The sequence below is a fragment of the Camarhynchus parvulus genome, chromosome Z (genome assembly GCF_901933205.1).
Source record: "Camarhynchus parvulus chromosome Z, STF_HiC, whole genome shotgun sequence".
NCBI lineage: Eukaryota > Metazoa > Chordata > Aves > Passeriformes > Thraupidae > Camarhynchus > Camarhynchus parvulus.
The window spans coordinates 43,047,388-43,072,055 of record NC_044601.1 but is presented as its reverse complement, the minus strand read 5'-3'; the positions used below and the strand labels follow the sequence as shown (position 1 = coordinate 43,072,055).

Genomic DNA, 24,668 nt, shown 5'->3' with positions numbered 1-24,668 from the left:
ATGGTCTCAAAAATAGCATAGGGCTACAAAAATGTCACCAGATGGCACTATTAACATAGTTTCAAGCTCTTCCAAGCATGTGAGCAAGATTTTACTTAGAGATGGTATATCTTGTTTGGTTTTGTTTCAGTTGTGAGGTACACAAAAGAAGTCTTTGCAGATAAAAGACTCTCGTTAGAGTTTGAGGGACAAAACCCCTCCCAGAGAGTTAAGCAGCATCAAGAAGACAGACTATGAGTCCTGGGTGCAAATTTTATATATTGTTTATAGGTTCAAGAGAGCTGTGCTCATTCCCTGAGCTTACAAAGGACCACAGATCTCTTTTCTGAACCTTTCTTTTCATTGGGAAGACTGCTGCCTTCAGATGCCCAGGAGCAGCTGCGGCAGCAGGGCTGACCTACCTCCTATGTAGTGCAGTTGTAATGTCATTGTTTCACCCATATGAATAAAACTTCAAAGTTTTGTTCAAAATACTTTCCTTCCACACCTCCTAGGAGAGACCATTTTCTATTCACTTGGAATATAAAATTCTAAGAATGACAGAGAAAATGGCGTATGCTAAAAACTCATCTATTTTTACCCAAGTTTTGCAGTGATGTCAGGTGTACAGTGAATCTTCCCTTAAAGTGTCATAATCTGGTGCTGCCTAGTGTTTAGCCAATCCAAGTACTTTAAAAATATGGAAGAGTTTCTAAAAATTTTTATATCCTGTTCTTTGCATCTCTTGCACAATGAGTTCTAAATAATTCTGTTTACGCAGATGGAAAATTATGGAGCCAGCCATGTCCAACTGAATGGTCTAATGACAATATTTCAGAGAATTCAAGATTTTTGTCTTAAGCAATGTTCATTCCTGTCTTAATATTTCATAACACTGAGTCATAAACACAGAGGAGGAAAACAGTAATGAATATCGGCTACTTCTCCTTGCCTCTTACATACCTTTGCATAGTGGAACTCTCAGAAAGATACTACTGAGATATCTAGTTTTGAACATAGATGTTTGAAATATAGACTACTACAATAATGTAAGTAGTGTAGTGTACTTTTACATGAAGAAATGTAAAAGAAATGAAGATGTCCCATATCTCCATGGAACACTAGTACTAGTCTCCTAAAACCATCATGAAGGAATAACAGCTTACCACCTCTGACAGTGGTTGTTCTGCATGCTTCAGATTTGTTACAGAAATGCCAAATCTTCAAAGAATTTGCTGGGGAGTATAATGAGCAACTCTTTGCATTAGAAAGATTCACAGAACTTTGATCACTCTCCCAGGAAGCATCAGGTCACTGTGAACTATACGAGCTGATTGGGGTCAACCATCATCCTTACACATCCAAGCATTGCTGCTGTCAATTGCCCAGTCAACTATAGCAAAATATACTCACTAATAACCATTCATATCTGATGTGCTAACGAGGAGTTTAGCTACCTAATTTGTATTGAAGTAATTGTGAGGCTTTTCATCTATCAATGTACTTCCATAGAAAATTAAATCAAGCCATAGTATCTTGATAAAAGAGACTGTAATGATTCACATGTTAGTGATTCACTTTGTTGCTGGTTTCATAAGAGAAGCTCAAAACTCATATCTCAAACTAACTAGAAAAAATTCTGTATTTTAAATATCTGTGTCAATAGCCATGCATATTTTAAATTAAAAGCCACATTACTTTATTTTATTATCCTTCTTTTCAATTCCATAGTCAGCCTAGGAGTTTAATTAGAGAGAATGAATTGAGCAAATTAGATGTTAAAAAACCACTTAGCCACTATCTTCTTATTCTCCCTCCATTAAAATGGTCTAGTATTTTTATTATGTTCAGTAATTGTACTTACAGTATACATACTCTATACATCTCACAGAATACCCAAACGTGCACAACATTCTAAAATGGATAAGGCGCATGACCTGTGAGGCTCCTTCACTCTCCCCTAACTAGTGACTTAAGAGACTGCAAACCACTGTAGCAAAGCACAATTCTCAGACATCCTGAATAACTGAGGCCCCATCCTGAATAATAAGGTGGAAGCTACACTTTGCCACAAAACTTAACAGCCTCTCAAGAAGTTCTTTTCCCTTTCAGGACATTATCTGTCCCAGACAGGCAACCAATTACACAAAGCCACAGTCAATTGTTCTTCTTTGATCAGGAACGGTTGATTTAGAAATAGTTCAGAGTAAATAAAATAACCAAGATACACCTGGCCACTTCTGTGTTTCCATAAATTAGTACTCCAAGACCTGAAAGGCAAGACCATGAAGCTGACAGAGTAGCCCAGAACAACCAGGTTACTCCCCCTAGGATACAGCAGAGACCCTCACTGACTGCTCAATCCTAAATCCTGCCCCAGTATTCCGATAAAAATCCTAGTCTTTAGTTCTCTGTTCTAACTACTGCTTTTTAACCATTTACTCATGGACTGCTTAGGTTTCCAGTCTAGCCAAAATCCAAATTTTTTGCCCAGGTTCCTCTGACTGCTGCTTTGAGCCAATGGATGCCAGATACTCTTGATAAGGTTTTTGAAAGAATGTGTTTCTTGGCCTCTTTGATCTGGACCATAATTTACTCGACAGCGGCATGCAACTCTACCCTTGATTATTGCCTAGGTCTGGCCAGTAGAACTGACCATACCTATTGTCTACAGAAATTTCTCAGACACTTCGGTTATCTTAACTTTAGGGACATGAAAGGTACACTACAATTTTATTTTTTTAACCACAAAATGCACTTTTGTCTTGTCGCACTTGTACTCAAAAACACCTGAGTTAATCTTATCTAATCTGAATAAACACTGAGTATAAGCAAAATGATAGAAGTTATTGATGTATCTACTCAGGAATGCATGAAAGAAGATTCTATTTCTTGCTGTATTCTGCTTTCCTCTGTATTCTGACATTTTTTATTAGATGCATCTGATATCTGTGTAGATAGGCACCACAGCAATAACCTTTGAAGTACAAAATAAAGCCAATTATATTTTAGAAGCAGTCAGATTTATAAGGTATGTGGATGTCAGTTTGGTAAAACATAGAGCACAAAAAGACATAGAGATCACTAACAATGGGAACTGCATCTCATTGCAAACAGAATTCTTATGAATCATTCAGCTGCAGAAATATATTAGATTTTAGTGCAAAAACACATTCAATGACACATACTTTGACATAATTATAAGGTTTTCATCAATTAGATGGTTTTCAACATGTGGAAACTTCTGGGGCAAATGGGTACAGGCTGCTTATGCCTTTTCTTAAGAACTGAAGTTTTAACCTGATACATGGGCCTTATTTTTTTTCCCTGTGAAGAGCTTAGAACTATTTAATAGTTCACTGTTTGCAATGGACAAGTCACTCTGTTGCTAGCAGATGTCCTTCCTTTAGGGTACCACACATCTCACACCACTGCTGCTGAAAGACTTTCCAGCTGGGATAACATAAGGAAAACAAACTGTTCATTTTTAACCTGTTTAAAATAAGACAGCTAAAATCTGCAATTTACAGCCCATCCTCGGGGTGCTCAGTCCCATTTCAAGTCAAGGGCTTTTTAAATTTAGCTGCTGCTCTCTGGGGCCAAGGAATACAGTCTTCACACAGCATCTTACTGCGCGTAGCTACGCATTGCATGGCATGCAGCTTGGAGATTTCAGATTGTTCATTTACCTAACGGTGAATTCCTGTTTGTGAGTCAGAACTGTTCAGCTTGAAAGCCACTGTAATTAAGCTGACATGCCATTCAGTGACCTTGGCATAATCCTAATGAGATCTAAGTCACAGACAACAATTACTGAAAACATAGAGGTACAGTTCAAACAAAGGAGAAAATACTAACATTTTCCATGAGCAAGATCAATGTACTTTAAAGCAGAGAAACATAATCAACTGCTTTTTCAGCTAAGTCACTTTAGCCACCACAAAATGTGGTGGCTGTACCTGGCTAGTGCATCTGGCAACAGGATCAGGAAAACAAATTATTTTAGGAGATTAATTGACTGCAAACTAAGGCCTTTAATAGTGCTTATTTCAACAGACAAAACACAATGCAGACATGCCTTTAAAAAAAGTCAGCAATCAATACTAATCCAGAGTCAGCCAAGCCTTGTAGCTCCTGTTCTACACTGCAGGTGAGGAAAACTCGATTATACATTTTGCTGTCATTCCCATCAATGGTCTCCTGTTTGAAGTGAGAAATCTGTTTTCATCTCTCTTTGAGAGGCTATCAGCCCTTGAAACACAGAGGTATTTTCTTCTATTTACAACTAACTTTAAAAGGCATTTTAAAAACATTTGACAGTGTTTACAGAAATGCTAAAAGTACCCACATTTCAGAGTGCTATTATATTGCTGATGACAGGTGTTTAATTAAGGGAAAATATATGCCTAATATCTTAATAAATGAAGAGCTGTTAAGCAGATTCTCCAGAATTAGTATAAAAACCTAAGCAATAACATCCATACTTATTAGAAAAAGTCAAATGACAGGACAGCATATGCTGTTTTGTTACTTGGCTTAATTTAAAATATACAATTCCCGCTACCAGCTGGAATTTAGATACAAGTTTAGCCAGATGAGACTCTTGTTTACAGCCATAGCAGAGTCAGTTTTAGCTATTTTTACAGGGTGTGGTGATACTTCTAATTGATTTCTGTTCAAATATTTCTGAATCATCCAAATTTCTCAAAATAAATCCATTATCTATGAAAGGATTAGTCTTGCAACTTAACTATTTGTAATGGCTTAAACTTGTGTTACTTGGCAATATACCTCTAGCAATTGAATTCATGTTCTGCCATGCACGTCAGATAGTATAATTCCTCATAACAGATAAGAAAGAAACTTGTGATTCTCCTTAACATGTGGGTGTTCTGATACAGCACCACTTAAACCAAAGGGCATCCTCAGTAAGGCTATCATATTTTTATTACCACAAGCCATGAAGAGCATACACTTGTCAAGCAGCCAAGACTGAGATACTTAGTTTGCTGTTCTAACAGGTAGTAAAGGGAGCCAGCATGTTTTACACAAGAGGTATTTTATGAAGAGATATTTATAACAAACAAAAATAGGGCTTTCAGAAAAATGGAATTCTCAAAAATCAAAATATCTGTTTATATACACAATATGAAGCAAAACTAATCAAAACATGTTTTGAACCGCTTCTTTACATAAGAAGGCAATTTGCAACTATCTCTGGACTCAGGGAAAACCAGTGAGTAAAAACTTCACATTTCCTAAGATGCATACCCTGGGATATAGGTGTATGGGCCATGCACCATACACCTGCATGCTTATCAGGATGCATCTCATTAATTTCCCTAAAATAATGAAACAATGGTATGATAAAATCCACCTGACCTCCTGAATATAGCCAGTAAATTGTTCCAGGTGATAATGACATTTTTCCTAAGAGGCCAACTTCATGGACAGTAGGAGGGGCATTTCTCTGCACTCAATGCTTCAAATGCTCAATGCCCCACAGAAAACACAATAAAAATGCCCTAGGTATCTTTGATGTAAGGAAAGTGATCAAACTCTTTGCTGCTTCCCTACGCTTCCCTCTGATTTCACACATCAGTCAAAAAATTCTTATGTATGACCAAACACTTGATTTATTGTAAGGTTCAGGGTTTTTTACCATAAGGACCAATGCATAAATTTGAGTGATTCCAGGCCACAATTAACTAGGAAAAAGTACTCCCAGTTTTCAACAATTGCTTTTCTTCTATCAGTTATAATAAGCTTCAAAATTTTTCTCACCAAAATATGCAGCTAATCACATACATGAGTCAAAAATGATGCACACCTTCTTTGCACCCATGTTCACTAACAAGACCAGCTCTTAGGCATCTCTGGCCCAGGAAACCAGGGCAAGGAATTTTGCAAGGAAAACTTTCTCCTGGTCAAAGACAACTGGGTTAGAGACCACCTAGGTAAAGTGGATATCCACAAGTCCATGGGCCCTAATGGAATGCATCCATGAAGGTTGAGAGAGCTGGCAGACACCATTGTGGGGCTGCTCACAATCTTTGAAAGGTCGTAGAAATCAGGAGAGGTGCCTGAGGACTGGAAGAAAGCAAATGCCATTCCAGTCTTCACAGCAAAGGTCACTAGTGGTTTTGCAAAACCATGACAGTGACCAACCCAATTGCCTCTACAATGAAACAAGTATATGGATGGTTGAAGGAAGAGCAGCGGATATTGCCTATCTCAGCTTCAGCAAGTATTTCAACACTGACTCTCACAACATCCTCCAAGACAAACTCAGGAAGTGTGAACTAGGTGAGTGGACAGTGATGTGGATGAAAACTGGTTGAACAGCAGATCCCAGAGAGTCATAATGAGTGTCACAGTGTCTGTTTGGAGGTCTGTCTCTGGAAGTGTCTCCAAAGGTTCAAAACTTGTCCAGTTCCATCAATAACTTCAATAAAGGGACAGATGCATCCTCAGTGAGTTCACTCATGACACAAAGCTGGGAGCAGTGGCCCTCAGGGGGTTGTGCAGCCCTTCAGAGGGACCTCAACAGGTTGGAGACATGGGCAGAGAAGAACTGTCTAAAATTCAGCAAATACAAATGCAGGGTCCTGTACATGGGGAAGAATAACCCAGCAGAGGCTGGGGGCTGATCTGCTGGGGAGTAGCTCTGTGGAGAAAGACCTGAATGTCCTGGTGGACAGCACACTGTCCATGAGCCAGCAGAGTGTCCTTGTGGCCAAGAAGGCCAGTGGGGGGCATTAGGAAGAGCACTGCCAGCAGGCTGAAGGAGGTGATCCTTTCCCTCTACTCAGCCCTGGTGAAGCCCTTCGTGGAGTGCTGTGCCCAGTTCTGGGCTCCTCAGTCCAGGGGGCACATGGGGCTCCAGGAGCAGATCCAGTAGAGGGGAATGAAGACAATTAAGGGACTGGACCATCTCTTACAAGGAAAGACTGGGGTACCTGGGCCTGTTTAGCCTTGAGAAGAGATGGATGATAGGAGATCTCATTAATGTGTTTTTGTATTTTAAGGGAGAGTGACAAGAGGATGGACTAATGGGCAGAAACTGATGCACAGTTCTTCTGAACGTGAAGAAGAACTTCTTTACTGTGCACGTGACTAAGCAACGGAACAGATTGCCCAGAGAGGCTGTGGAGTCTCCCTCATGGGGGATATTCAAGAATGTCTGGACACAATCCTGTGCCATGTGCTCTGGGATGACCCTGCTTGAGCATACATACCCATTGAGGTTCCTTCCAATCTGACCAGTTCTGTGATTCTGTGAACTACAAGTATTTTAGAGACCAGGCTTACTGAATCCCACAGAGGATGTTATACAAATCTGACAGTTCCTTCTCTTACACAGTTAATAGGTACACTTGAAAACCAAAAAGGTACTAACACTTCACAAGTTACTAAGAATTAATTATTGTGAAATATATGTATACAAACAGTAAAATGGAAATAAACTCCAAAAGGGAAATAAAATGTATTTGTGAACTCAGGAGCTGCAACAGACTAAGTGTTCAGAAACTATGATTTACCATGGCTTTGCAGGGGCTAGCAATATGCAAAGCTCATGTAATACAATCATTTGAAATTGAATGCCCATAACTGGAGATTAGATCACCTTCTCACATGACAAAATCTTGCACATAATGCTATCAGCAAATGAAGAAAACAAAAATACTTTCCCTAAATTAAGAAGTAGCTCTTCGGATTTTCATATCAACAAGTTTGAATGACCAAAAGTTGCTAGCAGACCGGGTATGACCACAATCAGAAGACAGAACCTCAGAACAGAGCATTTTATCTTACCCTGCAGGCAGATCTAGATGAAGATACTAAAGGAAGATAAAGAATTAATTAATAAATGTGCCTGTTCCTTAACAGGGACATATGTTCTCCATTTAGTATTTTTGCTTTCCCAAAATATATGTGCCTTTTCTAATCTGGTTGAATACTTCACAACTTCCTGTGCAACTTTAAATAATACATTTAAATTATTTTCTTCCTCTGCATTTGTTTTTGAAGTGGTGACTGGAGTGGAGAGTGTGATAGCAATGACATAATGTTTTATGGGATCACGACCTTGAAAAATTTAAATTATTGTGAATGTATAGAATGGATAATTATTTTTCTGTGACTCAAGTCAAAACATTTTTCTTTGTAAAGATTTTAATGAACTTTAAAAGAAAAAGCTACCTGTCAATAAACTAGGTCCCCATTTCATTTAGAGAAATTGCATTTGCCTACACATTTAACTTCAGAAATAAAGTGACTTCACCTGCACTGTTCAGTTTCTGGGAAACCTACTGGCCAAGCAAACCAAAATACTGCATAAGTTAATGCAAAGAACCCCAAGTACTATACAAAAATTAAAGTGTTCAAGCTATTTAATTCAGCCCTCTCTTTCCACACAAAGGGATTTTTAAAAGTAGGGTTTGGGTTTGCTTGCTTCTTAAAAAAGCCTTTCAGTAGGAATGAAAACTGATGGAATACCCAGCATCTTTACCAAACCCACAGCAATGAGTCAGATTCTAAAGCATCAACAGAATTTTTACTTGTATCTTCCCTAGAGTCACTCTAGAGGTAAAACAAAATAACTGTATTCTGATTTCCTCCACATTTTAGAGATGAGGTTTTTGTTTTATGGCTTATCAGTACACGAAGGGAGGCTGTCAGGATCACTAACATTGTACTTATCAGTCTTAAAGAGACAGAAGTGAGCTGACTCTGCCTAAACTCTGAGCTTGCTAGATACACGCCAGAATAGATCCAAATACAACATATCCAGGATGCCTGCTTCCCTCTGCACAGAATTGTACAAGGACTGAAAATCTTTGCAACTAGTACAAAAGTGACTGAATCCTGTACATAAGGGTTAAAATTTGAGAAAAATAATGCAAATTTCAAGTATGCATAAAACACAAATGCCTCAAATTTCTGTTTTGTCTTCATCACGCATGAAGTAAAGCCTGGTAGCCTAATTTTCTCCTCTTCTCTGTGACAACATGTCAAAGTTAAATTACTCAACCATGTCCTTCCTCTCATCCTCTGGAGAAGCAAGTAGCAGGAGAAATGCCATATGCAAGCAGTGGGTTATCTAAGAGGACACACCACAGCGTGTTTCCAGCCTCTGCCACAAGCAGTCTGTTGCAAAAATATTCAACATCCCTACACTCCTAGATATGCTCTCTGTATTCATACCTGAGACATGATTCCACCATTACCTCTGAAAGGAATATGCAGTTGCCTCACCCTTCTGCAAGCTTGTTTTACAGTCTCTGAGCCACTGAAGGCTTCATGCTTCTCAGTAATATCACATACACACTATTACAGAAAGAAACATCTCAAAGTAATGCCAGAGAGATGGATAACCTACTAATTTTTTAATCTACTGGGAATAGAAATAGAGCACCATTTTGTCTTACTGTCCTTCCTTTATAAAGATTGTATTTTCACTGGAACAAGTTCTCATTTATCCTTACAAAAGCAGTTCATTTCTATCTTTTTTTCCTCTTTAAATATTCCTAACATCCTAGACATAAAGTTGTATCAGAACTTTACAGCCATGTAAGTTTTCAAGGGCTGGATGATCACTGTCCTCCTCCACATAAGCAACATAGAATTCTCCTTATTCAGGTCATTTTAGCCTTCTCTATCTTCCTCAAGTTCAAAGAGTGTCCAGGTGTACCACTTCCTTGCTGATACCATTTTTTGCCTGATGGTAACAGAGGATCTATCCCACCAGGAAAATACAATATAAAATAACACAATGTTAACGTTTTAACCTTAATTCAGCTGCAAAAGCCATGTTGATGGATTCAGTGACCCATCTCTCCTTTCCTAAAGGAACGAAATAAGGTACTCCACTACTATTATGATGATAGAAGTATAAGAACTGAAGTTAGCAAACAGAACCTGCTATGATAAGTTTATTTGTGCTGTCTTCTAAGCCTTACATATACTATCTAAAAGTTTTCGCTGTAGAGAGTTGAAGGATGATGGGAGATGAGTGTCCAAAGAGGCCATCACGATTTTTCAAGATCCGTGATGATTCAGACTTCGTATTCAAGATGAGTATTGCATTCAGTGGTGCTTCAGCTACTGTAACAATCAGAACTAGAACCAGCAAACATCTGCCTTTGGAGAAAACGTCATCTCTCACAAATTTGCATCATAGACTTTTGAGAACCTTCCCACAATTAAAGCAGGTCAACAATCCTTCAAACAGCTTGCTTTTAATTTGGAGCCAAACTATCCACTGATTCAGTGAAATGCCACATTCCCCAACCCAGGCTTCACAGAGATTCATTTAACTAACTTTAACAGACTGAGTTTGATTGGGGAGGTATTGCATATTTTCAGTTACCGTGCCCACAGGGCTATCAATTATAATGATTCCTACAGTATTTGCTCAATCTGTACGTCTCCTTGACAACTTATGTGACACTGGACCTGCTTCACTAGTGCGGGCATAAAATCAGTGCCACAACTTAGCAGCTCACGTTGTTAATTTACATAATGGATTCAGACCACATTTATCCAGTCATTCAAAACTCAAGAGTCCTTGTGACATCGACAGAGCTGAGCAACCTTGTTTCTCAACAGTGGCTCATTTTTAAAATGTGGTCTCAATAATTTCAGCAGTCTCAACATAAATATTCTCTAATTCAGTTTATGCTTATCCCACTCCTTTAAACAAACAAAGCAGACCTCATGTTCATGCCATCTACCAACTTACAGATTACCATCAAATACATAAGACAAAGTTGGACAAGTATGTCTGAATCATTTGGAAACTTTAGGGATCACAGGACTGAACCTTTGTCATACCAATTATGTAAAGCCATTGGAAAGAAATCCATGCATTTTTGCAAGCAGGCAAAGCAGGCTTTTCATAGAACAAAAGCAGCCTTGTCTTTTTCTGTTATGTGACAACTCCTAATTAAAATCAATGATTTTTTATTGTTGGCCCAGATAAGCTCATTTGCATAGCTGCAACTTCTTAAAACAGAAATCTGAATGTTATTAAGAAAAGACATCCATTGACAGTACAGCAGACCTTGGAGAAAAGCGGTATTGGTTGATGTTAACATCTGATTAACCTTGGAGGCAATTCTGCAAATGTTTAACAGTAAAGAGCAAAAGAATGTTAATTCTGTTTTAACGTATTTATAGAATTGTACCAAGAATACACATAAAGGCATGCTGTGATTTTGACTTGAGCTCGTGCCAGTTGATGACCAACAGAAAGTATTCAAAAAGAGAAAAAGAGATAGTGGGAAATTATTTACAACTACTCTATTTATCAAGCACACTGTTTCATGGACAGCTGAGTAAGATTACATTTCAAAATTTCATGAAGAAACAACACAAAAAATTTCTTACCACAGTGACATTTCTCTAAAATGATTCACTTGTGACCTTGAACTCTGCAATTATGAGTGTTAATTCTCAAGAGCTGAATACTCATGGAATAAATTTGCTGTATATCCGTAAAAACAATGGTAAGAAAATATCAACCCTAAATTGAAACAATCTTTAATTGACAGGAAAAATAAGCATTCTGAGTGGTATCAGAAAACAATCACCAGGTGGCTATAAAAACATTCAGCAAACCCTGATGCTACAACAGACCACTACAGTTCTAGACACAACAGCATCTTCACTAGCTCCTTTCTGAATTTGCTTTTCTTAAGTAGTCCAGCACTCTACACAGACACAGACTGAACTTTCACAATGACTAGCTCTAAAAAGACCACCCTGTTTCCATGCACCCTGTTCAGAAAGGTTTGTTCAACAATTAGTCAAACCCTGTTAGCCTAAGATGAACAGCAACCATGTTTCTGTGACAGAGCACTCCAACGCACTGGCTGTATTTGGTAACATCCTTGTTCAAGGTGCCTGTTTCAAGCACTTACAGGGAGATCCTACTACAATCGTGTTCTGAACAGTGCTTAATCCTTATTCAGTCCAAGTTCTCTGGAAACCTACCCTGCAAGTAGGTATCTGTTAAAGCAAACAAGATTTTAGCGTCTGCTAAATGCCACCCCAGCTAATTGGGACTATAATGGCAATAAGACAGAATTGCTTCAGGGATCAGAGTGAATAAAGATGAATCTTGTCTTCTCAGTGTTTGGATTACTGTGCTTGAGATTCAGGAGAGACATCATTGCTCTCTACAATTTCCAAAAGGAAGCTGTAATGAAGGGGGGGTTGTTCTGGTCTCCCAAGTGCTGGGTAAACAGCTGGACTCTGTGATCTTAAAGGCCAACCTAAATGGCTCCGTGATTCCAGACACGCCATAGAAATCAGTGGAATCACTGAATTGAGCATCATTCTGCCTGGACAAATCTCACTGAAATCTACAAGACTATTGCTTTGTAATTTATCCATTAAAAGAGAACCAGTCCCTTCCCTTGAGTCTGTTAAGGATTAAGCCAGTATCAGTATCTTATACTAAATCTGAATAATGAAAAAATGTCAAAGAGTGCCTCAGGATGTACAAATGCTTCACCATACATTTGCATTTGGCTTTCAACCTACTTCAACATATGTAGTGCACTGAACACATTTAGTGCAAAAAGCTATTTGGCATTTTTCCATTTCCTAACTGCTCAGTAGAAGTAATCCAATGTTCGTTCTATGCAGATTAATGCTCAGCCCTTGTATGTAAATCCTATGTTCACAGATATACCATAAGACTTAGATGTCTGGGAAGTTTTCCACAGAACACCAGAAGCGTTAATTAAATCCCTAATCCTCAGGAAATCAGTGTCAATCACCTGAATGAAGCCGACAGTGTGGTTACTTTTACGTAAAGCTGTATTTCCTTTCTGAAGGAGTAACATTGCAATGGATGGCACAATCTATTAACTAGTTCCCTCTACTTCTCTCTTCCTTGCTTTAAAACAGAATCATGTTTCCTGGGAAAGGTCCCTGTGTGTTGCTATTGTTACTGTATCATAACTTGCATTTTCTGTTTTTCTGTCAGATATTGTTCGCCTTTTCTATTACTAAATGGAAAGTTTCAAAGTTTACTGACTCTGTTCCTGGTAGAGGTCTAATCACCAACCAAAAAGGAATGCTGGAAATGAAAATGAAAATTAGCAGGAAAGAGCAGAAGTTACCTATAAAGATTTCATTACTTGGAGAGTAATCTAATCTTCACACAAAGATGCTCCAAACCATCAACAGTAACACTAGCCCCCTTCCCCCCACCCTCTCAGCTTTGAATTCAGGTAATTTTCTAGTTTAAAACCTAAGTTTAAAAAACAAACAGAAACCCAAAACGTGAACCCAAATCCAACCAACCAAAAACCCAACACCAGAACACCCTCCAAATTTCTTGTAGCTGAAATTTTGGTAGACGTAAATTATGTTTTAGGATTCCTTACTTGATGTATATGAAATTTAACAGTTCTTAATTTTTTTAAATTTACCATTTATTTATACCATTTATAGTTTGGTGTAGCAATGAAAAATATCTAAAATATATTTCATTAAAATGATGCTACAGAGAAATAAAAATAAATAAAATATATTTTTTGTGCCTATCCACAAACACAGAGAGGTAATAAATTAGAAACCTTTCCATACAAACATAAGTGTTTCTGCAATCAGGAATGTTCGCTTTTATTTTGGGATACTTCACATTCATGTTCTGGATTACAATGAAACTAAAAATATGTCTGTTTGCAAAGTTTCATTAAAGTTCTGTTTTAAATTTTTCAATTTTATAAGTCAAAAGGCAAAAAAAAAGCTGATTCAAATACTTAACATCAAAATCAATTATCAATTAGAAGAAAAAAAGAAGTTAGATGTTTCATAAACATTTTATTCTGAAACCTAAAACATGGGTTCTCTGACTACCATTTTTCACTATCATCATTTACATGTAGAAAGGAGCTTGCTCTGCAATTTTTGATTGCTTAAGGAGATGTTGTGCTATTGAGGCTCAGTACCCTGAGTACCAGAAGCCCTCTTGCCCTCACCAAACTCAAGTGCAAGTTGTGCATCTTCAGCAGCCGAAGAAAAAGCACCTATTTTTACATTTTGAACTATGAACACAGTATATATTTCATACTGAAAGGACAATACTGAAAGGCCATTAGTACAAGTGCTGAGAGGCAAAATTCATTAGTTTGGACTAGCTGCCATCTGATGTGATCACATGAACTTGAGCTGTTTGGAGAGGCACACCCAGAATTCATAATTCACTTTTTCTTTAAACAGCTAAGACATCATAACCCTGACCAGAAGATCACTAATATTGCACAAACTTGTGAGAGCTAGAGAGGCTTAGCTTTATAACAGACAACTAAAGCCCAGCTTTCTGTATCCATACGCCATGATATAGTCTAATTAATCATATGTCTCTGCTTTTTCTGTGCTATTTCTGTTTCAGTTTGTTTACTGAGTTAGGGATAGAATCAGCAACGGGCAAGTGTAAATCTTTCTAATTTTCAGCAAATTGACTCAACAATTGAATTACCATTCTTGTGACATTGTTTAAGACAAAGTGCTCAAATGCTACTTTAGCATAATGGAAAGGTCTTCTGCAAGCATATAAGGAAAAACAAATTCAAATTTTTTTATAGTTTCTATTTTATCACAGTTCAGTGCAATATAGGATGTGATATGGTCTTATCAAGAAACATGGCATATACTGTAATCAAAACATTTGCACATGCCATATATAAGATACCATATGAAGACACAATGCTAAAGCCTAAAGATGGAAAAAAAGTCCCAATCATTTTTACAGAACACATTTCTGGTTTTAATCAAAATTTCCACATTTTCCAAGGACATGTTCTTCAAACAGCACACATACACACATCCATCCAAGCAGTCATGCTCACCCAAGGAAGTTTGCTTGTGTCTCAAAAAAAAAAAGCATTAAAAAGTATTTTGAGCTTCATGTTCTTTTTTTCACATGCATTCGGTTTTACATTCTTTGCAGATGTGTTGTGGGATAATTTCAGGCATTTAGCAAATGTTAAATGGATGTTGCTTCAAATCTGACAGGAATACTAGCAATTTTATTGGTTTATATGACATCAAATAGCTGCACTAAAAAAATGTGGTCATCAATACTAAAGGCATTGGGCTGTAGCATAGCTCAGAGTTTACAGAAAGCAACAAGAGTGAACTCAGACTCAAAAGGGGAAGCATTCCAAGTGCATCTGAATAAAGCTGTGAAGTGTGAACTTTGAACTTATCTCTAACATCATGCTGTTGCTGCTTATATCAGAATAAGTGTGTTAAGGTTAATGTTTGCATAGCAGGACAATAAGACTAATTAAATAGCTCTTATTGGAGCTGAACATAAAAAGTAAAAATGTTCACTATAAAAGAAGGGAACCTGAGTAGAAAATTAGCTCACAGGTAGAGACAAAGAGAACAAAGGTCAGCATTTGCCAATTGCTACTCCGAGGTTTCAACAGCTAAAGGGAATTCAGTCTTTTTCTAATTCAAACAAAATGTGCGGAAGTCTCAAATGCCATTGTGAGATAACTGCTATCAAATGTTACAGATTATGTCTCAGCCACTACTTGCACTTCAATATGACCTTTTCTTCATATTTTTTCTTTTTTGACTTATTCTGACAAAGTACAAGCTAATGCACAGATTAATAGATAAATACAACACATTAGAACATGCTATATCTACTTTATAGAAGAAGCTTAGGAGCAGACACTAAATACTTATTATTATTATTATTATTATTATGTCATGAATAATTTTTTTAGTCACTAAACCAGGTCACTGAAAAGAAGAATGCTTCCAGGTGATGTAAGTTAGAATAGAACAAGCAAGATGTTTAATGAACACTAAAGGAGCCCAATGCATTTTAACAACTATTTAAAGACTTGCTATTCCAAACAAATTCTTTAAGTTTGGATGTGATTATCCTTATTGTCACATGTTTTTATGTGCTGATAATTGATTATTATTCGCCCTTCAATACTCTTATTTTCCAGAATAAAAGAAGACAGCTCATCCAGAACAAGCAGGAACTAAAGAGTAAAATATCACTTGCAGCTTTAGTTTAAAATTGCCCTAATTTTTGTTACATAGATACATATATAACTTAGATGTGGCAAAACAAATGCTGAGGTCACGTGACTCTGGTTTTAACTATAAGCATGGCTCTGATTTTAAGGATAAGCATATAAAGTATTGAAGTCCTAGCTGTTCTGCAAGTCTATTCTGAACTACATGATTTCATTGGCACAAAACAATAAGAGAAGAATAAAATTATGTTACAAAGTTCAGCTTATGAAGTTGTATATCTAATTTCATGTTATCTTTACTAGTATTACAATACAATATAGAAGTAACCTTCGCCTTAAATATTACTGAAATCTCATTAATCTTGCTAATGTAAAGCTCACAGTTTATCTCGGCAGTCCTTGGGGATGCACAGCAGAATGTATAACAATACACCTTCAATGCTCAGCAATATAGAGATAAACAACACTGATAAGTAAATATACTGACATGACAAGTATGTTGACTAGGACCCATTGCAATTTATGCTCAATGAGAAGATTGTGTCTTGCAAACTGTTGTTTTTGAACCATCAACACGTGCAATGCTTACACAAAGATTAGAGTGTGATGGCAGTACGATGACAGGTGTAACCACCTGCCTTTGATTACAGGATGTCTTGATAGATTACACTAAGATAGCTCTTCCTCATGACTTTCTACTTCTGTCACATTCTTTACAGCAAATCTGTTTCATTAATACAATAGTTGTATTCTTGCCACTTTTCCTTCCCTTTTCCTGCTTGGTTTACTGGACTTTCTCTTACTAGACAGCAAAATACAGTGGACATAGAGACTATTAGTTTCAGTAATTTCAGAGAAACAGGCATGCTACATCTAGAACCAGAAAATAAATTATAGAAAGACTCTAGATGGACAAAAAATATTATAAATTGATTGTTTTGATTTTGTACTTAAAAGCATAAATTCGTAGAGGTTTAGTGAAAAATTTCAGATTTCTTTAGTGTAATTTTTTAAAATTAATTTGGAAGTCATTCTTCATTATCATCTTGCCCAAAACGTTCTCTCAAATATCTCACTTAAAATCTCCGTTTGAAACCTTACATGGCATGGATATGACTGCAAATTTCACAGCTTGGTGAGAAAGGTATGATGTTTGACTGAAGTAAATTTTCTAAATTTATCAAGAAAGTATGGCTGCTGGGCATTAGAAAGCCAAATACATTTTTCCACATACGCACCATTTGTGAAATGGTAAAGGAATAAAGCATCAAGTTGTTTCATTCAAACCATGCTAAGGAATGCCACTTCTGCTTGCTTATTCCAAGAAAGGGGACGTATGTTCCAGATTTACACTCACATTATGAGGGTTATCATATCACCCTCAGTATTTCTACATTTAATTACAATTCTCAGCATGAAAGAAAGGTAAGTATGTGGGCACTGCTCCTGATACACAAACTTCTTGGAGCTATCCAGCAATGCTTGCTTCAGTTCAGTAATATTAAACACACTTTAAAAAACAATCACTCTTCGAGAAGTTGATCTAGACACCTCTTATGTTTTGGTGACACAGCAAGATTTGGTGCACACTTTAGTTTTGGCTTAGTAATCTCAAAAACTTTATCCTAAGAAATACCTTATCCAGTCACACATTATTTATCATCAGTGAATGATCTTCAAAGCTAAGGATGCCTCAAGGAGGCTTTATAATCAGGAGGTCATTGTAAGCACCCCTTCTGAACAGGGAAGGCAGGGAGATTAGTGTGTTACCAACACAGTGTTTTCCCCAGTATTACAGTATTATCCTTCATCATAATTCTTCTATTATAAAGACCTTGGGTTTCCTGGATTTACTCTTTTTTGGTGCTCTTTCACCATTTCTACCCTCTTTCTTCATCCTGTTGTCTGTCCTTACTCATCTGCTGATGTCTGTCTTCATATCTTTAATTACATGTGATATTCCCTTGAAAAATTACTTTCTTGACTCATAGTAATTTTTTTCCTCATTCTGTCTCTTCCCATAAAGGTGATGAGAAATCCTTGAGGAAGAACTGAAATTAATGGTATACCCTGATCCAATATACACAGAAAGCAGAAAGAGAATATTATGGAATTTACAAAAATATTCAGAAAGCAGAGAGCCTGAGTTAAGGCTCTGGTGTGACAAAAGGGAAGGACAAAAAGCCTTTCTAGCATCACAACAGAATCTCTACTAGATTCTTTAAATGCAGGATGGAAATCTGTAAAGATATTCACTCTATCCTGCAGGACGATAGCCCTTTGAAAAAACAAAAGAAAAAGGAACAAACTTTTTCTCTTAACTGTACAAGCAAACATCTACATAATGCTAAAAAAAAATTATTCAAGAGCACATACACTGATATAGACTCCAAGCATTAATTTAAACTTCACCACATGTAAACATATGTTTTTTAATCAGCTGTTATTCCTAGAAATTATATCTTCATCATAATTTATGTTGCGGACTCAAAACTGAGGTTGCTGTCTGACAACACTAAATAAGCACTTAGTAAGGTTAAGCTCATGGTCATCCAAAATACAGACTATGTGTAAGGCAATTCAAGAATCTGTATTACAGAGATTATAGATGGCACACTAGAGACCAAGCACAAACTGCTTACATCCAGATTATTAACCCATGTGACTACCTATGTGTTAGACTGACTTGCAGTGACCCAAAGAAATTTTTCTTGCTAGAAAAACATGACTTCAGGGGTTGAATGCTCACTGACAGAATCTGTGAAAAGAAAAATCATTATGGGATTTATTCCTAACGTACTAATGGAAACAGATATGTGGGTTTGGATTTTAGTAGTAGAACAAACGGCTGCCTTAAAAAATGCTCAACTCTTCTCAGTTTCTTGTTGTAACATTATGCAAGGTCTTGAAAATTCCTCAAGTCAAAAAGGTGTCACATGATGCAAGAATCTCTCAGGATAAATTGTAACATTTATTCTGCAGCACTTTTCCTGCATGCATCCTTCATGCAAATACTTAAGTACTGACTGTGCCTCAGTTTTGCATTATGAAGGTTTACCATGTCACTTGTTGCAGACTACAATAAAAGTTTATAAATGTAGAAAACACAATTTGTTTTTTCATCTAATCCTATCTGTTGGTATGTACCAAATTAAAGAACACCTTTCCTTTCTGTTTAGGTGGGAAGATGGAGCCGTCTGTGAGCATTTCATTCTCACAGACTAGTTCAAGAAGAACACCATTAAATGGGAGAAGCAAAGGCAGAATTACAACTTCACTCTATTTTCCTAAGTAATAGAGACCCTTTAGTTGTTAATAAAGACAGAAGTCAGACTCACTGTGCATTTGTTCGGCTTCTCTCCTGAGTGGACTCTCATATGAATCAGCAGTTTGTAACGGGCATTAAATGGCTTGAACCTTCGAGGGCATCCTGCCCAGAAGCAGGTGAAGTCCTCTCCGTTCCTCTGGTCTATGTGGATCTTCTCTATGTGCCGCACAAGCTCCTCCTGATGGTCATACAGCTTCCCACAGTCAACCCAGCAACAGCCATGCTTGCCATTGAAATCCTCCAGCTCTCCATCTTCCTCCAGCAGGGTGCCTGGGGCAGGAGGCAGCGCCTGCACCGGGGGGACGTGGCTGGGGAGGCCGTGTGGGTGCTGGCGCTGGTAAGCATGGTATGGCGGGGGTGGCCCTTGTGGAGGAGGCGGTGGCAGCACCGGGGCTGAAAGAGGCATGTCAACAATAGGGCCCGAGAAGTCACCCAGCTGTACGTTTTTCAGGACGTCCATTGCTTGGCTGTCCATGGGCAGCACACCCTGCTGAATCACCATGTTATTTGTGGCAACCATCTGCAAGCTGGCTTGCTCCAGCTGCTGCATCCGCTGGTACTCACCTGTCCCGTTCTCAACATACCCTGGAAAAGTGACACTGCCATTCGCCATGTGGAAGCCTTTCTGGGCAGTTGAAACAGAGCAGTTTTGTGGTATACAGCTTCCTCTCACTCCCAAAAAATGTCCATAGACCTCAGGCTGTGGGGAGACGTTTGCTGGCGATGCCCTGGAGCTGTTGATGTAGGCCACCAGAGAAGTTGGGGATGTACGAATTATTGTATTGAATTCAATCCCAATGCCGTCAGAGAGAGGAGATACAGAGAGTGCTCTCTTTTTGGAGTGGGCTGATTGACACCAGACTGAGGACTGGCAAGGACTAGAGTAAGGGGAATTCTTATTTTCCATGCCATATAAGTAGGATGGTAATGAGTCACTGGATGTAGATGTTTCAGGTGAAAAATTTATTAAGTCCCCCAGCTCACTGCCATTTTGTAAACCATGGTCAGGAGGAACGGAAGAAAGTGTCCTGTACCTATGTGACCACTCTTGTTCAGCACTCAGAGCAGAGTGACCTTCTGACAAGCCTAATGTTGTAGAGGCCAGAGTCTCACATGACAAGAGTGACCTGAAATAAAGGTATAATAAAGTAAGCAGTTAGAAAATTCAGAAGTAGATCTTTTACCTTCACACACATGCTTAAAATTAAGGAAAGGCAATATGTGAGAAAAGTTCTCCCTAATACTAGGTGCTCAAGTTTAACACACTCAGTTAATGTACCAGTAGTTATACAAAGGCAATATATGTGTAAAAAGGTCACTTAGGAAGCCAACTTTAAAACTTCAAGATTTTGGAAGAAAGTTACTGTAAAGATACTTGATCCACCACTGCAGAAATTATTGCATGTCTTTTCATCAGTTGTGGTGTAAATAGGTGTGGACTTCTGAAGCCAAAGCATTATGTTCCTGCTTTCTATGAAACCCATAATGATTTAAGTCATCTACTATTTTTGCTTGAAAAAACCAGAAAGAAAACTAATCCAAAGAGAATGGATATTCAACCTGTATTACAATGACTTTGTCAATTGTAATACATACAAATACTTCCCTACAGAAGCTTTATATATCAAGTTTACAAATACAGATAATATTTAACTTTACAAAACAAACAAAATAAATGAGTAATGTAGGAGAACTGGTTGAAGATGTTTTCTAGATTTGATTTGAAGAGGCATCTGCCTCCAAGTCAGAAATCAAGATTTTTCACAGAAGTGTAATCTTGCTGTTATCAAGCAATTTTCAGAGAGATATTATGGAACTTCTTTATCCCGCAAATATTCTTCGGATAGCTTGAAAACCCTCAATATATAGGCCCTTAAAAGCATTATTTCCTACAGAAAGGGATAAAAAGGAAATAAAAAGGGGCATCAAGGGCCCTGAGTCATAGCTGTAAATGCTGGCTGAAGGTTAACTGGATTTATTTCTCTGTTTCCAGTTCACACCCAGGCAGATTTGTATTTCCTATCACCTAGTGGTGCTATTAGTATATAAATTTCTATTTTTAAGGAGCTCTTACAATAGAAAGAACTGGTTATGTATCTAGATAAACCTGACAATCTCCCAGAAGCCTCTACATCTTATGTTTTGAGAATTTATTATTTGTTTTATTTTTTAACGACACAGTTTTGAAGAAGCACAGAATTTCAATGACGGATCAAGGACACTGGAGGGGAAGCTTGGCACAGCCTGAGAGAGAGAGGAAGTAGCTTGCAGGTGCTGTATCTGTAAGATAGCTCACAAACAGGCAAAATGTAGCTTAAAAGAGCAGCAAGCCCTGCTGTGGTGACCAGTGGGAGAGATGGTTAAACGCCGCTTTGCGCAAGATACTTGCTCTGTAATGCATGGTTGATCTGCTGTGTCAGAATAAGAAACGTCCTGTTCTGATTCAATGTCAGGGCAGGGTACTGTCATGGACCTTACGTGACTCCATCAGGGTTTAAACGGCACTTGCAAAACAGACTACAGACAAAAAGCATAATTATCATGCTGACTACAATTTGCACTGGGAGAAATGAGAAAAATGAGACTGCTCTATCAGGCCAGTCTTGTGTGCCCGTTAGATCTAAAAGGATGGCTGTTTGTGAAAAAGTTGATTTAGGCTGTTGTCAATGGGCTTTGTTAAAGCAATAGGGCAATTAAATCATGCTAGTGTGTTGTGACCCCAAATACAGATCCACAGTTTTCAACACAGCAAGACAAGTAAGTAAGGTTTGATTTCTCCATGCTACAATTCACACCTAGAAAATAGGAGGAGAGGGTAGGGGTGTTCTGCCACTTTTTCTTTAAATTTTTATTTTCTCTTTTATGAATAAAGAAAAAGAAATTGTGCATCAATAAAAAGTCTATTTTTGTACTGACAAGAGTTTTAAGCAGATGTATAGTAGGACCAGTGTCATACAAAAAGCTACTAATGCCTAACACAAAAGGGGCATATCCATTGGTGAATCTGAAGAAAAACTGTTTTTTTAAAGTCTCATAATAGGGCAAAAATAAAAAGCTGGCCCAGAATTTCAAGTATACAATAAATAAGAGCCAGCTATTCTGAAGAAGCTGCAGCACTTCAGCATTTAAATTATAAAAATAATAAAAATTCCAGCTCCCCAAAAAATGAAGATTTATTTAAAATTCAGCCAACACTGTGACTAAGTAGTTTTCTAATAGGAGGGAAATTAATACACCTAATATGAAAATGAGGGACCAGATCTATCAGGGTGCCAGAATCTCAGATGGTATTAAATGGTGCATCAGTTTATTGTAAACTAAACCGGATTGAGTTTGGAACAGATCTTTCATTACCATTTACAAGAGATTACTTTTCAATTACATTGTATTCTCCCTTTGTGTACTGAGGCCACAATGTCAAGAGCATAATCCAGAATCCTGAACATAAACATGGAAGAGTGAAAACTATGTTTTTCTCTCTTTTTATAGTCTTCTATTTACTAGCCAAGAACCCTTCGCTCTTTCCTAGGTCTTTTTCTGACTTGCATCAAAGCAAATGGTATGGATGTAACATGTGGACTATTTCTGTTTCATCCTCCATAACACTTCCTATACTGAGTACAAAAATCTAGTTTGCGACTATAAAACAGCCTTTATCTATTAAAAAAGTCCTATCATACACATCTGGTTTGATGCAACACAACTGAATACTCCAAAACAGGTCTGCAGAAACTCAAAAAATACGTGGAAGGTTTTATCCCCCATGGTCTGTACACCAGAATCTAATGCTATGTGTAGCAAAACTCTCATTTTGCCAACTGATTTCTTTCTTCCATCAGTAAAAAATCAAGAAAATACACTTCAGCTTTGGTAAATTGAACAAATAATCTGGTTTGGGTTGAGCTGCCAGAACACAGTTCATAGTGCCTGAGAGATAAAATCCAGAGAAAGCACTTGGCCCAGGAAGAACCAGTCAACATCACTTAGACAAAAGCAGTTCATAGTTCAAGAAATTTTATCAAAAAACCCAAAAAAGCTCAAAACTGAACAACAAATTACAGACCTCCCCAAAAAACACAAAAAAAGAAAAAAAACCCATACTGTTTTGACAATCTGTGAGTTAGAATCTGACTTTAAACTTGCTTTGCCCTATCAAACAAATGGAGGTAAAAACTGCTGAAATTGACATTCTTTGTATGATAAACTTATTTTATAACACCTTCATTGATAAATCATTAAAAGGCACTCTAGGGACACCACAGCCTTTATTCTGCCAGAGTTTCAACTTGAGTTTGCCCTTAGTAAATGTTTCTTTGAAATAAAATCAAAACTGTATAACTCAGTAGTGACATGATACATCCAACCATACATTCAGTATTTGGAACCATATAGGTACACCTAAAACTTAAGTATGTAACAATTGTATGTATGTAATTATATTTTTCTAGCATCAGTTTTATTTGATCTGAAAGACATCTATTTGGATTTGTCATTTGTCATCATCTTAGCGCTGAATGGTTTTTGCTGACATGTCTACATAGGAAGCATAATTAATTTTGTACATTTTTCCAGGGAGCTCAGTCTTCACAACTAAAGTGACAGAAATGTTAAAAATTATCTTAAGAGTAAAGCAAGATTTTATTCCATTTGCAAAGTACCAATTTTAATTATTTCAGGAATGTCCCTTGGCTTGTAATAAAGCAACACAGTAAATGTAAACTGCTTTGAGAATAGAGACTCTTACAATCTTTTGTAAATAAAAACTACATTTCAACTCAGTAGGCAATGGGGAATGTAGATTCCAAAATAATTCACTAGAATATTTTCTCACTGTATTTTTAACATCCAGGCACGTGCTTAATGTACTTACTTACAGGGTGGTTCTCAAAAACCTGTTTTCCTCTAATTCATGTTTGCTGACAAAACTCAAAGTCATAATCTCTAAACTTATTTAAGCATTTAAAATTAATTAATAAATGTTTATCTGTGGGGTAGTGATATAAAAAGGCAACATTTACAGGAAGTGGTCATAGTTTTCTTTACCTACACAACAGAACTAGGAAAACAAGTTTTCAAGGACACCTTATCTGATTAATTATCAGATGGTAAACAAGCCATTTGAAAGCCTGTGCATTTGATGAGGAGAGAGGAACATGTGCGGAGCATTTATGGTTTTTTTGTCTGTCATTGATGTTATTTGAAAGACACCAACACAGCACACTTAGCACTATGTAAATGTAACATGTGGACTATTTCTGCTTTCATCCTCCATAAACTTCCTATACCAAGTACAAAAATCTAGTTTGTGACTATAAAACAGCCTTTATCTAATAAAAAAG

At 37.4% G+C, this 24,668-nt stretch overlaps 1 protein-coding gene across 1 annotated transcript in view; it reads right to left on the bottom strand.

Moving 5' to 3' along the window:
• GLIS3 (GLIS family zinc finger 3) overlaps window positions 1–24,668 on the bottom strand; it is a 130,868-nt gene that overhangs the window by 102,646 nt on the left and 3,554 nt on the right. Inside the window, exon 3 of the mRNA XM_030968890.1 lies at window positions 19,340–20,456. Within this exon, the coding sequence (XP_030824750.1) occupies window positions 19,340–20,456 (1,117 nt within the window). The remainder of the gene's footprint in view (window positions 1–19,339; window positions 20,457–24,668) is intronic.